Source organism: Hemicordylus capensis, chromosome 1 (assembly GCF_027244095.1).
Source record: "Hemicordylus capensis ecotype Gifberg chromosome 1, rHemCap1.1.pri, whole genome shotgun sequence".
NCBI lineage: Eukaryota > Metazoa > Chordata > Lepidosauria > Squamata > Cordylidae > Hemicordylus > Hemicordylus capensis.
The window spans coordinates 346,576,656-346,592,067 of NC_069657.1; the positions used below are offsets into that span (position 1 = coordinate 346,576,656).

Consider the following 15,412-nt stretch of genomic DNA (forward strand, 5'->3'; position numbering starts at 1 on the left):
GCTGACTGTTCAGGAAAATAAAGTTGTTTCTGCACCTAGTCACGATGTATAAAGGACCAATTTAACTGAACGAATGCTCCAGTAAATTGAAGTACACCTTTGAGAGGCACAGAAGATCAATGTGGTTACCGCTGAGTATGTCTTTTATCCACCCAGTCAGAAAGGCTATTCTCACGACTGGTGGAAAGTTGGCTAAGGGAGTGGTTGTGAGGATCACCAGGCTTGCGGGCAAGCCCAATGGCTAGCCCATTTAATCCCCCCTCCTCTAAAATGAGGTTAGCAGAGCAAGAGCTCCGTTACCCTCATTTTCTTGATCGTGAGTCTCTGCTCCCCCCAACCCAGAGGGAACAACAAGTCTCCTGGCATCGGGGGTCTCCCCAGAATGCCCCGCGCACTCGTGCAGGGCATCCTGGGACTTCCAGGCCTGCCACCCCTACCGGCTCCATGATGGAGCTGGTAATCATGTGGGCGGCCAATCTGGCTGCCCAGGCAGGGCGGCGTGCTTGTGTGCATTTCAGGGTACACAAGCAAAGACTGTTAAATCTACATCAGCAACAACCAGAGGATGATAGCTATAATCAATTAAATAAAGTGGCACATGTGTTCTCATGTATGTGGCATTAGATACTTGCCAGAGAGATCTCTGGATTGGTTTCTTCCTGACCTTGAAGACCCTTTACAGGGAATATGGATGGATGCATGCACACACACAAAAGAAGAACTCAGATCAACCGCTTTGCATCTAAAACATCTCATTTTATATACACATCTATCTGTGTGGAAACAAAGATACAAAAAACAAAACAAAAAACCAGCAGTCAGTTCAACTACAGAGTATCTTCTGTGTATATTTAATGTAAAATCTAATAATTAATATGAAAACAGTGTTAAGAAAAATTCATTTAAGTATAAAAGAACTTTTAAAACAGTAATACAAAGATAATGGCACTAACCCAGCAGCCAAAGTTATTTTTAAAAATCAAATCTACAGGCCATTTGTCATTTTTAAACAATCACTACAGTTGTTCTCACCAACAGTAACTGTGCCCGATTCAAAAAGCCAGCATTCGCTTTGCAGTTCATTCTGGTTTGGAACAGCTATAGCCTGTAAAATATTATACGTGCAGTTCCTCGATTATGTTTCTACATTATCTTTTACATGTGTCAGGTTGCAGATTCAGAAATATCAACTCTGTGTCATAAATATTCCTCTTTGTCAACAGCAACAGGTGAGGCGTTTTGCTGACAGGAAGGGAAGACCCGCCCTTCCTAATAGCCATTGAGAGATCACAGAAGAGATAAGAGGCACTCTGTATGCAGGAGCTGAAAACCAATTAGGAAGCACTGGTACTTGCACGGTATGAAAAAGTCCCCTGCCGTGGTTGCCAAGTGGCTAGCATCCCCCAGCAACTTGTTCCTGTGCTGAGAGCTGCTAGACAGGCAGCAACCACACACTTGCCTGGTGCTGAAATGAGCTGCCCCTTCCCGCCTCCATCATGACCTCCCAACTATTACCGGTATGAGCAAGCTGCTCCTTCCCCCCTTCATAAATTTGCAGTGGTAGCCCATAATTATAACCAGAGAACCACCTAACTGGCAGCTGCTACTCTTTTCCCATTTGTTACTCATTTCATACTCATGTACCTTTCCCCACTGCTTGGAGACAGTTTTATGGCAGGAGACAAGGGCACAATTAACCAAGAATATTCCCTGTGCAAATTGCCTGTGCAAATCCATTCCAAAGTGTCCCCGTGCTACACTTATTCTTTTCAGTGTCCCTGTCCATATAAAATCTATGAAAGGCATGGTCTCTCTGTCAGTTCATTACAGAGCCAAAAAGGCTGAAATTGTTTTAGCAATAGAACAGGGGGTACTTGGCTATTGTCTTAGGTCGACAACAAAGATGATCTTATAATCAGTGGCTTAGCCACCATTGAACAAGAGGGGATGCATGTCCTGGACTGCTGAGTTTGTGATGGTGCCCCCTCGCTCTTCCCCCAGGGCATTTCCCTGTCCTCCTCCATCCAGCAAATGAAGCACCAGCTGCTGAGAAGGCGTGGAAGAGCAGTGGTGCCTCCTCCCTTCCAGGTGCTGGCCATGCCCTACATCAACATCTGTCCGACACTGATAAAAGGGACATGGCTGGTGCACACTCACATGTATGCAGGCAGGCAGCAGTGGGGGTGGCAGCAGTAGCCTGTCCCCAGGCCACTGGTGAGCTACTTAAAATGAACATAGCAAGATATCATACAACTTGCACCTTACGTGCAATATTTTTCTTCTATCCAGTTTGCCACATGTTGCGGAATCCCCAGGAAATGGTTCTTTTGGTTATATTTATACAGTCTCACATTTTTTGGTTTTGCTTTATGAAGAACTAAAAGTGCAGCCATTTATAAACATGGCTATACGGCTTCTTGCCATTCATTTGCTGTGAACCCCACCTATAACAAGTAACTATTAATTTGCATACAGTCTGCTATACAGGAAAATAATATACTATTCTTAGGGGGCAATATGCTAAATCATTGTAAACCGCTTAGAGAGCTTCGGCTATAAAGCGGTATATAAATGTAAGTGCTATTTTACATAACATGCCAGGAGTTGACCCCACCGTCATTACCATGTAGTTCGAGCATACTTTCAAAGACAATGAAAAAATTATTTTTCCGCAGCTGGAGATCCAGGCATCTGTGGAACCTTTTTAACCCTTCCCACTTGTAACCATCCAAAAGTATGGTCTATTTACACCATCCCTGGTGAACTGGTGTGAGAAAAGCCACATTTTAAAACTCCCCTGCGATGTTTATCCTCAACCTCCATCTAGTAATTTTTTCTGGGAACTTTGCCATTGAAAGAATGCTTTAATAAGGCCCTGGAGTCTGAAAATGGTGCCATGATCATGTGACTCTTAGCAAAGTAAGCAACAGTGACATAGTATGTTCTACAATAGACTGTAAGCATCTAAGCCATAACAGGTCATAAATGCTCTCTTTGGATGTTGCTCGTTTTAGACCACATGATATTGGCATTCACCTGTTTTAGATGACAATGCTAGTTTTGGATATAGCTAAGACATTGTGGGGGGTGGGGGGGATATGATCCTTTGCTGGGAAGTCCATTTAGATGAGCAGCCATGAAATGAAGATCAGACTTTGGACACTTCACAGATTATACTTTTACTACATGTGTAGATTGCCCAGTAAGAGTATTACAAAAATATCCTTTATGGTGTTTACTTCACATGAAATAATTTGCATGTGGATGCTACACTATTTTGTTCATCGAAATGTGTTGCATACAGGAAATGTGAGACATGCAATGCAGTGCTAACTCTCTATGAATATTTATATTTGTAGCTCCTCAAGAAGAGATGAAGAGAAAAGGATGCCATCGAGGACTGTAACACTCCATAGTTGCTATATGGAGGCAGGGGAGATACTATGCAGTGCTTTTTGCACTTACAACAATTCATTATTTAGTCATCTTGATAATAGGAATTACTGGCAGGTAAGTGTAGCTTTATCAATAGGTGTACATATTTGTTTGGGAAAATATTCCTTGAAACAGTCAGGTACCTTCTCCAAAACTGTGGGGAATGTAATGTGAGAGTTGAACCTGAGATAGATATAGATATAGATTATATAGAGGGTGTGTGTGTGCACGCGCGAGCGCGCACGTGTGAAATATATGCCTGTGGGAAGCTTGTAATGACATATGTTGTGCTGCTATTGCTGCATTTATAAATGGAATAAGAGCACCATTTATTTTACACTGGTTTGGTGGACTGACCCAACAAAGGTGTTTTTCCGAAAAGATTATTTATAGATCTCTTTGTTAAGAAAACTCCAGCCCTTCATTAACAAATGAAGATGTAAACCTGAAAAGGTAAAATAATTCAGCAGGACCATACCAAAAGAAACAATGGCTACCAAGACAAAGCACAGTACATATTCTCCCTACGCAACAAAATCAGTAATAATATCACATAGATATTCACCCTGCCAGTTTTCCTGCAATAGCAAGCATCCACTTGGAAATGTCTCCTGTAAGCCAACTGTAGCACTGACAATACGCTTTTCAACAGTGCAATACATTTTAAACAACAAAAGACTACATCATCTTTTTATTTGATGTGTCTGAACATCTGAATATTAAAAAAAGTCAGTCCACATTATTTCTTTAGCAGTTTTTAGATTTTATAACCCATTCTGCATTGGGGTTTAGCTGATACAAATCCTTCATGTAGGTATCATCATCAAGGCAGCGTTCACCTGTTAGGAAAACACATTTATTATTATGTAAAATTCAGAAGAAGTTTTATACCTGCCTTATACTGAGTCAGATCAGACGAGCTCAGTATTGTATACACTGACTGACAGTAGCTTCTCCAAGGTTTCAGGCAGGAATCCTTCACAGCCCTACCTGGAGATGCCAGGGATTGAACCTGGGATCTCCTGCAGGCCAAGCAGATTCTCCACCACTGAGCTATGGCCTCATCCCCAAGAGGTGGAATACATGGTTCTCCCTTCCAAGCACCAACACCTGCTTAGCTTCAGCAAGGTGGCTGTATCATATGCCTTTAGACGACAGTCACAGTTTGGGACCCAGTCATGTCCATATTTTAATGTTATTTAAATTACATTGTAATGCATACAGAATCGTCTAATTTAGCCTAATCCTTTACAAGTTAGCTTTTCATATGCATTGAGATTCAGGCATGGAAACACTTTAATACAAGCAATCCCCAACATGCATATCTGAAGCAATTCAGACTATTCCACATGCTTTAACTCAAGCCTGAATTAACATGAAGTCTATAAACAGCCTTACCAATATTTCCTCCAATTTCATATAAAAACACCTCTTCTTTCTTCACAACTTGGACAGTTCCACTACAAAGAAATATTAACAGAACTGAGAAATTCTCAACAGCTCGGGAAATTGCCAGTGCACTAAAATTATATTTCCATTTCTGTCTTTCCCCATCTGTTAACTTACTGAAATAAATAGTAATGTATCATACTTGAATGGTAATAGAAAAAGGAGCCATACACTAGAATACATTAGATGGAAGCTACATTACATATATTCACAAAGCGCAGCGGGTAAATAATTTGCCTAGGAAACAAGAGGTTGCTGGGTCAAATCCCCGTTGGTATGTTTCCCAGACTATAGGAAACATCTTTATCAGGCAGCAGCGATATAGGAAGATGTTGAAAGGCATCATGTCATACTGCATGAGAGATGGCAATGGTAAACTCCTCCTGTATTATACGAAAGAAAACCACATGGCTCTGTGGTCACCAGGAGTCAACACCAACTTGATGGCACAACTTTAGTTTATAATCTTTCTCCCCATTGATATAGCAAGTCATTTGGTTTTGCAACATTTAACTGGATCCCATTAATTGTTTGCATCACTGTTAAAATAAATGTTCATGCTCTGTTTCGTTATTCTGGCATTGTTGCATAATTATACTATTTGCATTATGATAATTGCTTTTAGCTTGCAGAGATAGTAATTTTGGTGGGGGTGGCACAATAAGAATGATTTCACCTATAGTACTAGGTTTCTTATTGCTCTAATGCTGCCATAACTATAAACATAATGGGAGGTTAGCCTTCTTGAAGAAGCAAGGCATTTGCTGTGCTGTTCACTCCCATTTTGAAAAGACAGGGGCGTAATTATAATAGGGCAAGGGGAGACAGTTGCCTGGGTGCCCACTGCCTTGGGGGGGCCCCAGAGGCAAGTCACATGACTGACTCCCCCAGCTGCGCACTCACCCGGGCTTCCTTCAGTTGTATTCATCCGCTGAAATTGAGGACCTGGAGCTACCAGAACAGCATGTCTTTCTCTAGTACCATTAAATGACTTGCATTGTCCACAATTTACAAAACCTTTTAAAAAATAATTTAGGATGATGTTCTATTGTGGCACATAGGTGTGTGTATGCATATATCTACATTATTATTTCTCCTGGGTGTGCCTTCAAATGTGCGTCCCGGCCGCCCAGCTGATTGGCTTGGCGGTGGAGGCCCTGATTGGCTGGTGCACCCAGGAGAATTGGCCAGCGGTGGGCCAGGCCGTGGCGATGGTGGGGGGTCCGGCCCAGCCATGGAGGCAAGGCGGTGGGCCCGACCGCAGCGGCAGCACTAGGCCCAGCAGCCTGGGCCTGTGCCCACCCAGAGACTGGGGCTGAAGGTGGAGGTGGGGGGAGGGGTAGCCGGCCCAAAGTGGCCGGCTGCAGAGGTTGGCAAGCAGCAGCAGTGGGCCTGGCCACAAAGGCTGCACTCGGCCCGGCAGCAAGCCAGGCCGCGGAGGTGCTGGGCCCAGCCACAGAGGTGGCTCTCGGCCAGGCGGCAGTGGGACCAGGTGCCTGTGGAAGGCTGGGGTGAGAGAGAACCGGGTGGCGAGACTTCCCCGTTCGCCGCCTGGGAGGAGGAGTGGTGGCGGGGCCCTTTTTGGCTGTCTGACGCTTGGTAAGGCAAGTAAAATGGGGAGGAGGGAAGGGGGAAGAGAGTGGGGGAGGGCAAGAGAGCAGGGAGAGGGGGAGGGCAAGAGAGTGGGGGGATGGGGAGGGCGGGCAGGAGAGACTGGGGCAGGAGGGCGAGAGAGAGGGGGAGGGAGGGCAAGAGAGAGTGGGGAGGGACAGGAGGGGGCAAGAGAGTGCGGCAACAGGGAGGGGAAGAGGAGCAAGAGTGTGGGGCAGAAGGGAGGGGGAGGGGGAGTGGGGAAGGAGGGAGGGGGGGAACAGCCGGCCCCAAATTGCGCACAGATCCTCTGTGCGGGTTGGCTAGTATATATAATTTTACTATGCTTTTTGTTACCACTATTTGCCTCATTTAAGATTTCTTTACTTCATGAGCTGAGCTTCAGTGAGCGGGGGGGGCGGGGCATTTTAAAATCTTGTCTCTGGACCCACTCCAACCTTGCTACACCTCGTGTAAAGAACATGAACTGTGAATCCAACTTCTAGAAAACTGGGTAGGAGTAGGTTTACTTGTGTTTGCTGTTTTTTTGGTGTTTTTTTTAAGGGCTAATTGTGGAACAATGAAGTGTTTAGCTTAGAAAGAACACACACACACACACACACACACACACACACACACACCCCTGCCAAAATTTGTTTAAACATAGCTAGGAGAGGCTTGCACTTATGGTGATGTCACAATACATATCCTTGAGAGTTACACAAACACACGAAGAATGGTGACATTAATAAGAGGAAGAACTGCCATTAACTAACCCAATTGCATAATGAGTGCTAAGCTCTTTGGGATGGATCACCTGGAGGAAAGCCCCCTCTACCCCCCATTTCTAAAGAGTTACAAGTGAGCAGTCATTCTCAAAAACATGCGATTTTTATATGACTCCTTGTAGCATTTCAGGATTTGAAGTAATTCCACAATCTGAAGGGTAGTGCATGCATGATACTGACCTAAGACGACATTACAGTGAAAACACTCTGATGTTATGACAAAGGACTGAACCCCAATATCCCTCTGAATGGGCAAGGAGTACATCTGCTTATTTGCATGCCCAATCCCCTCTTTCATTCCCTCCCCTTCAGTGTGCCTCCAAGAGTTAACTCCAGAAGGTCAGGGACCTCAAAGAACAGCTTTCAGAGAGTGCAATAATTGGGGAGGGTGGAAGTTAGCAACCTCCTTGCTTGAGCAGAAGTATCTTTGTCTCACACAGCAAAACCTCTGGCTTCAAACTGTTGTATGCCAGGTAGCAAATGCAAAACGAGCTGCTAAGAATCAATTACATATAAAACTAGGAAGATCTATGCAGCACAAGTTTTCCTAAGAAAACTGTTTTCCGCTTTCTTTCCCCTCCCCACCATATCCTTTTAAAATTACTATCTGCACAAAATATATCTATAAAAGAATCAATGCTCCACAGACACAATTTGTCAGCTAGCTACTAAAACAAAAATTAGTTCTTACCCTACAGGAGGTACTATTGCATATCCAAGGGTGCCTTGAAATATGTAACCAGGTATGCTCGTTAGAAAGAATCTTGAAAATAACTCAAGATGGTAAAAATAAGTTTAGCCTATGGACTTGTAAAAATGGCAGAAACAGTTAACAATTAGAAGTACCTTGAGCTGAAAGAGAAAAGGGGTCCCCCTGCTGTTAAAAAAAAAAGAAACAAAAAAACCCTCAAACTAAAAATGAAGTGTTTGGGAAGTAGAGCTAGAGAGGTGTTTACCTTTTCTGGCTGAGAAACCTGGCAACTACATCACCAGCTTTTAGTTCTTCTGTCAGCTGGATTGCCATGGAAACTTTGGAAAGATGAGGCGCTTGCACCCGTATTACTCCCTGAGGAACATCAGCCTGCAAAGCAATAATGAAATTGGAACATAGCAGCTTGCAGCTGGCTTTGAGGAGCTTCTCAGCACACCGTGCAGAATAATTAGTTTGGACAGATCACATTCTGAATGCTCAAGTTAGGCATATTGTTCTACTCAGAGCAGAACCAACCATTACTCACTATACAATTTACCAAAGTACTTACAGCTTTCTATCTTCTTCAGAGTGAAGAAACACACTGCTGCATATACAGTCCCAGAAATTGTTACTACCACATTTAGACAAGAGTTCTAGCACATTATAGTGTGCACATTTGAGGCATTATGTTTACATATGAATCAGATTCTGTTCTGCACTGAAGGGGGACAATTCATGTTTTGATCTGTGATTTTACTATCATCCGAGCATTTTTGGATCAGTTTAATGTAATGTTTTAACCAAATGTCATTTCCTCTTTCATATGCATACTAATAGACCTTTTGTACAGGTTTTATTCAACTCTTGATTGCAAAATGTGAATAAGTGAGTTGGTGTTTAAGTTCAAATAAGGTATCTCACATCAAATTATAAAGGAAAATCTGTTTTAAGAATAGGTTCTTTTCTGATTGAAAATGCAACATGTCTGTATGCCATTTTACAAAGCTATAACTTATTAGTTGTAGTCCTTATAATAACCTTTCTAGGCTTTTTATGCCACCAACAACCTGGCTCCTCACAAGGCTAGATTTAATAATATGATAAAAGGCATGAAAATACTAGAAGAATCAGTACTAAACAGAAGTGATGGTGCGGGGTTTTAAGAGTTTTTTCTTTTCTAATTACTCTATTTGTAGAAAGATTAGAACAAAAATAGTAGTTTTGTTATAACCAGGGTGTGATAACCAGGGTTATCACACAATTAAAGAAACATTTCAGTGAAATCCCATACAGAAGGAAGCCCTACTGTGTTCAATGGGGCTTACACCCTACTAAGGATATTTAGCTCAGTTAATCAGATGAGTTTTTATAGATTAATCAGTTCGATTTAGACAAGTTGACATATGACTCAGTTTTGAGGGAAAGGCTGCTTTCTTAGATGGTATTGCTCCAACATGCATATGTACCATCTTAGAAGAGGCATTATCTCCTGTGTGAGAGTAAAAGGGAATGCTTCTTCTAAGATGCTGCATGCATCTACAGTCTTAGATGGATATAAGGACTTAGATAGAAGTCCTTATATTGGATTGGATCCGAAGGTTCACTACCTCCAACTGAAGGACTCCTTTGATTGGTGGAAGGGAGCTTTTGGATCCGACCTATTAAACCAGGGTAGGCAACTTTGGCTCTCCAGCTGTTGAACACAACTCCCATCATTCCCAGCCACAATTTATTGTGGCCGGGGATGATAGAAGTTGTAGTTCAACAACAACCTTGCAGAGCCAAGGTTGCCTACCCCTGCATTAAATGAATCGGGGGTTTTTAAAAATGCACTGCCCGGTTAATCCAAAGAGTTTTTCCTCAATCCCACTTATTTATTTATTTAACATATTTGTATACCACCCAAAACCAAAGTCTCAGTCTAAAGACATAGCATGCCTTTAGCAGAATGATTTAAAAAAAATAAATCTATTAATCTAACCAGTAAATTTATTAAAGGCTACAGCCTGAGTGAACCTCATCAGATAAGGAAGGAGAATGCTGACTTCCCTCCTCCACAGCAGCCATGTCAAGCTCTCTAGATGATCCCTTGACTATTTGTTGGGGCATGGGGGACAGCCTGCTTATGGGGGACAAAATTGTGTGTGGATTGTACACAAGAGGTAAAAGAAAGGATAGATTATTTAAGTTGCAACCTCGTATCTTCCCTAACTACCAACATCAAAAAGTGAATAAAGAAGGAGTAGGTTAAGAGCATCTACACCAACTAATCTTCTTCCAGGTGTGCTTCAAAGAGGCCAGATATTGTGGCTACAAGGAACAATAATATTTACATTGTGTTCCTTTAGGACATTGCTGTATATCCAGAGCTGCCACAACCAATATTGGTAATTTCCAGACATTCTGGAAATGGAATTTATCTAGAACCACACACTCTTTGAGCTTACCTGGGAACTACTGAGGTAACCAGTATTCAGCACATTGAAGCAGCACTGTGTAATGATCTCCTCTCGCTTCACAGGTGCAGAAGAGACTAGGGCACCTGTATCATTAACAGGTAACTGGAATTGGGGCAGGTACAGTTTTTCCTCAATCCCACATAGCAAGAAATATATGTTCTTTTCCATCATTTTCTAAAGTTCTCCCTGCTGTGCATGAACTGCATATATCCAAATCCATGTACAATGCAGCTTTTCTTTCTTTCTTTCTTTCTTTCTTTTTGTAGAATACATCTATATAATTCTATATAATTAATTCTCTTAAATGTACCCGTCGCTAATCCCATGCGTGGCAGCTCTCACGAGAGTTTGGAGAGCTGCCGGACAGTGACGGGGACAGGCCGCGGGGAGAAAATGGCAGCATCCAGCCAGTGGGTCAGGAGTTAACAGCGGTGGCCAGCTGGGAAAATGACGGCACTGGCAGGCGGAGAAGGCAGGGGCGGGCGGCAGGAGGTTGGGCAGCTGGGTGGGCAGCCGAGAATCGGCCAGCTGGAAAGTGGAATTCCTGGTCAGCCAGGTGTGGGGGAGCGAGAGAAGAAGCCAGAAAGCGAGGGGGGGGGGGAGAAGCGACCGGCCAGCCAGAAAGCAGCAGGAGAAGGAAAAGGCAGCGGTGGGTGGGCTGGGAGCAGATAGTGGTGGGCCAGTCCGGCTGCCAGGAATTGGTGAGCAGGTGGGAGGGAGCGGGCTGGCTTTCCATCTGACCCACCAGCCAGAAAACGCGGGCAAGAGGTGGAGGGAGAAGCGGGCTGGGTGGCGGAGGCACAGATACTCTGTGCCTGGCTCAGCTAGTTCAAAATAATTTACTTGTAAGATTGTTGCAAGGTTTTTTAGTTAGTTTTAATTGTTTTAATGCTGTAACCTGGTTTTCAGGGGTTTTTAAATTGTTCTGATTGCTTAATTGTTTTTTATGATGTTTTACATTGTTTATATTTCTGTTTTAACTGTTATATAAATTATTTTAAACTGTTATTGGTTTTAATGGTTTTGTTTTAATTGTAAACCACCCTGAGCCCCTTTGGAAGGGCGGTATGAAAATAGAATGAATGAATGAATGAATGAATGAGCGAGTGAGCGAGCAAGCAAGCAAGCAAAGATATTCATGCTTTCAAAGAAAGTTAGTCAGGATTAAGCCCCATTGAAAATTAAGCTAGTCACAACAAACTAGCAATTGATTTCAATGATGCTTGGTCACAACTAACTTTCTTCGACTACAGCCCAGCCCACTGACAAGTATTACTTGAAACTCTTCATTCTATGTGCCACACTTTACCTAACACAGTGGCTCACATACCATGAAAGTGTTCTGCTGGTGTTTTGCACACCGTGGGCCGTGCCGAGTCTTCCAAATGCAAGCTGCACTAGAGCAACTATTTCCAATGGCCGTGCAATGGTGTAACTCCCTTGTGCAATTTTGGCATTTGTGCAAGTGCACTCTAGCACAACTTGCATTTCAAAGATGCATCAGCTCCTGTGGTACACAAAACAGCCAAAGAACCTAAAATTAATCAAATAACTGCAACAATTGTTTTATTTTGCTTTTCTGCACCACTAATTATCAAGCTGAAAAAGCATGGAAGAAATGTGAGCACATACATGTTCCTACCATTCTGTACAGAAGGCCTGCTCAACTTAGCCCCCCCCCAGATGTTTTTGGACTACAACTCCCATGTCCCCCAGTAACAGTGGCCAACAGCCAAGCATTATGGGAACTGTAGGCAAATATCTGCAGAAGGGTCAAAGTTGAGCAGCCCTGCTATACAATGACAGATCCTGTCTTTGAAAGCACTTACAGAAGGACGTTGTGCTAGCTACTTGCACTAAGACTGGAACTAGCATTCCAAACTAATGTACTAGCATCACAAGCATACTAGCACAAAAGGTGCAACTGCAGCACATCTCATTTATTTTAAACAAAACTGTGTGCAGTTGTGCAAATCCCTGTGTGTTTGTTTTTAATGCAACTAGATCATCTTCATGTGCCACAACTTTGCTCGTTGCACAAGTGCTTTGTTATTCAGAATGACAGCAAGCATTCCTACAATTAAACAAAAGTTTAAACTGAACATTCTTTTACAAACAAGTATTACAGATACTTTCTTTTCTGTGGAAAAAATGTGGCTTGTTCAGGAGGATCGCAAGGAGAAAGCCACTTCTCAAGAGAGGCCACATTAAAGCTCATTTGAGCTTTGCCAGAAGGCACCTTGAAGATTCTGATGCCAAATGGAAAAAGGTCTTATGGTCAGATGAGACCAAGATTGAACTATTTGGCCTCAACACCAAACAGTACACCTGGCGTAAATCCAACGCAGCTCACCATCCACAACACACCATACCTACAGTGAAGCATGGAGGTGGCAGCATCCTGTTGTGCGGGTGTTTCTCTGCCTCAGGGACTGGAGCTCTCGTTAGGGTAGAAGGAAAAATGGATGGGGCAAAATACCGTCAGATTCTGGAAGAAAACCTGCTACCCTCTGCCAGACAGTTGAGGATGGGCAGAAGATTCACCTTTCAACATGACAACGATCCGAAGCACACAGCAAAATTGACCACACAGTGGCTGAAGGAGAAAAAAAGTGAACGTCCTCCTGTGGCCCAGTCAGAGCTCAGACCTAAATCCCATAGAAAATCTGTGGGGAGATTTGAAGATAGCAGTCCACCAACACCTACCATCCAATGTGACCGAACTTGAACAGTTCTGTATGGAGGAGTGGGCAAATATTGCTCCGTCTAGATGTGCAAGGTTGATAGAGAAGTATCCCAACAGACTCAAGGCTGTTATTAAAGCAAAAGGTGGTTCAACAAAATATTGACATTGGGGGGGTGATCCTTTTTCAATCTCAGTAATTCTTGTTTTTTATTTCTGACACTTTTTCTGGACTGTAATTGTGATGTTTTTCAGTTGGATGTTATAGGTTGCATTGGATAAGTACAGCTGGTGAAGGGAATTTTCTTTGTGTTTTCATTTCAGGATGTAAGGGAACCAGAATTTAAGGTCTATCAAAGGGGGTGATTCTTTTCAATACCCACTGTATGTTTTGAGGATTCAAGATAAGGGGTTATTACGTTTCTGGATCAGGTGGAGTTCAATAAAATTAGAAGGGAACTCCTCAACCTTTTTTTGTGGGGGGAGCTGCACTCCTGAACTTTAAGAGAGTCAATCTGCTTTGAAAAGGAGCAGAGCTAATCTGCACTGGGCCCAGCATGGCTGCTATTTGAAAAAAAGATAGCAGCTCAGTGATGCTTGTAATATCATGTGTGTAGTTTGACTTTCACGCTTTGCACTGAGTTTTAACAGCCTAGATCAGGCTTGTACCAAACTGAACACGTCTACCAACCATATATTGGGGTCTGCAAGCTACTTGACAATCCCACTCCTCCCCATTTTTGTATCTCACACAGGTAGCCAAGAGAAGGTTTCTTAAGCTCCTAATGTGCATGCATGGCTATTGGATTGAGTTTGACACAAGTTGTGCATGCCTGAGTTAGAATTAATCTGTTCTATATTCCAGTTGCATTTGGGGAAGCCCAATGATGTGGGCCTTAATATTTTTCCTATGCCTTTTTGGTACTGAAAAATTACAAATCTAAAATTAAAAAAAATTGCAAAAGAGAGAGAAGATGGAAGAAGCAGTAGCAGGATCCCTCATGTCAAACACAGTAGATTTCCTTATGCATATATTCACATTCCTTTTGTTCATCTATAAGGCGTAAAACTTAATTACACAAGGATTCAATGGTGCAACAGTGGTAGCCACATTTGTTTGTTTAGGTGGGTGCCCCATTCACATATAAAGCAGGTATATGTGCTAATGTTAACATCAAAGGGGATATGTTTTTCCTTAGCCTTATACCGAAACTGAAAAGGCAATTAATCAAAGGAAAGTAAAAGAGAGGGGAGACAGGGAAAACTTTAGCTCCCTCACCCACACACCCCTCAATGCTAAAATTAGACACTCCCTTCTCTCATTTTATACCTGAATGGGGCAGATATATGAACAAGTATAATTGTCATTGTTGCATCTTCTTTGGACCCAAGATCCTCTTGGATATGAAGGGATGTTTTTCAGACCAATGCAATTTTACATCTTTCCACAAGATGTCTCTAATTCACTGAGATTGTGAATATGAAAGGCCTTGTAGTAGAAGATAGAACTTGTTACAGTAATCCAAAGAAAATTTATATTCAACACACTACAAAGGATGAGCATTTGTTGTTAATTTTGTTATGCATCACCTTAATATTATTCTGACCTTAATACAGGCTGGATATAACAAATAAGGAAAAAAAGGTTATGCTTTACCAATTGAAAACAACCATCCAGCAGGTGTTTGCTCCAAATACTAATCCATGCACTGAAGAGCAAAATTTTAGAATAGTTATGTACTAAATGTTTAAAGGATAAGGGATACATATATGTATAGTTTCTTTTTTCTGCTGCTATTATGGATGCTTCTGTGAATTTCAGAGGGACTAATTGTGATTAAATGTGTTTGAATTTATTGGTATTTTAATATGTTGGGCACTGTTCCACATGCCACTTTCACAGCAGCAAACATAATGGAGAAGGTAGAAAGAAACCTTTATCATTGCAGAAGTGGCCTTCCAATTTCCTCTGCTATGACTGGCATACAATTTAAAACAGGTTGTGAAACTTCACCTTGAACTCTGAAAATTAATCAGGCAAACCAGGGATGACCAAAACAGAACATCTTGTATAGTAGTTACAGTATATTTGTCCTTTGAGAGAGAGTCAAGGCTTTCTTACTGTGTTCTTAGATTGTTGAACAATAAATAGTAAGAACACATTAGACTATACAAAGTAGGTTAGAAGATGCACAGTTTCCCATTGATGCTGCACAACTTGAAAAGCAGCCCTGATGGTGTGCAGAATGGCTTTAAGGTGCTTCTGCACAGCAGCACAGGGCTCCTTTCTTTGGTCTCCAGTGGAAAGGAGTGC

At 42.4% G+C, this 15,412-nt stretch overlaps 1 protein-coding gene across 6 annotated transcripts in view; it reads right to left on the reverse strand.

Moving 5' to 3' along the window:
- Positions 1 to 735: 735 nt before the first annotated feature.
- ARHGAP18 (Rho GTPase activating protein 18) overlaps positions 736 to 15,412 on the reverse strand; it is a 130,116-nt gene continuing 115,439 nt past the window's right edge. For all 6 annotated transcript variants that reach the window (XM_053286305.1, XM_053286332.1, XM_053286294.1 and 3 more), the window contains exons 13-15: positions 8,219 to 8,343; positions 4,834 to 4,895; positions 736 to 4,274 (exon numbers count right to left, since the gene is read on the reverse strand). In XM_053286305.1, coding sequence (XP_053142280.1) covers positions 4,183 to 4,274; positions 4,834 to 4,895; positions 8,219 to 8,343 — 279 coding nt within the window. In that variant the 3' untranslated portion in view covers positions 736 to 4,182. The remainder of the gene's footprint in view (positions 4,275 to 4,833; positions 4,896 to 8,218; positions 8,344 to 15,412) is intronic.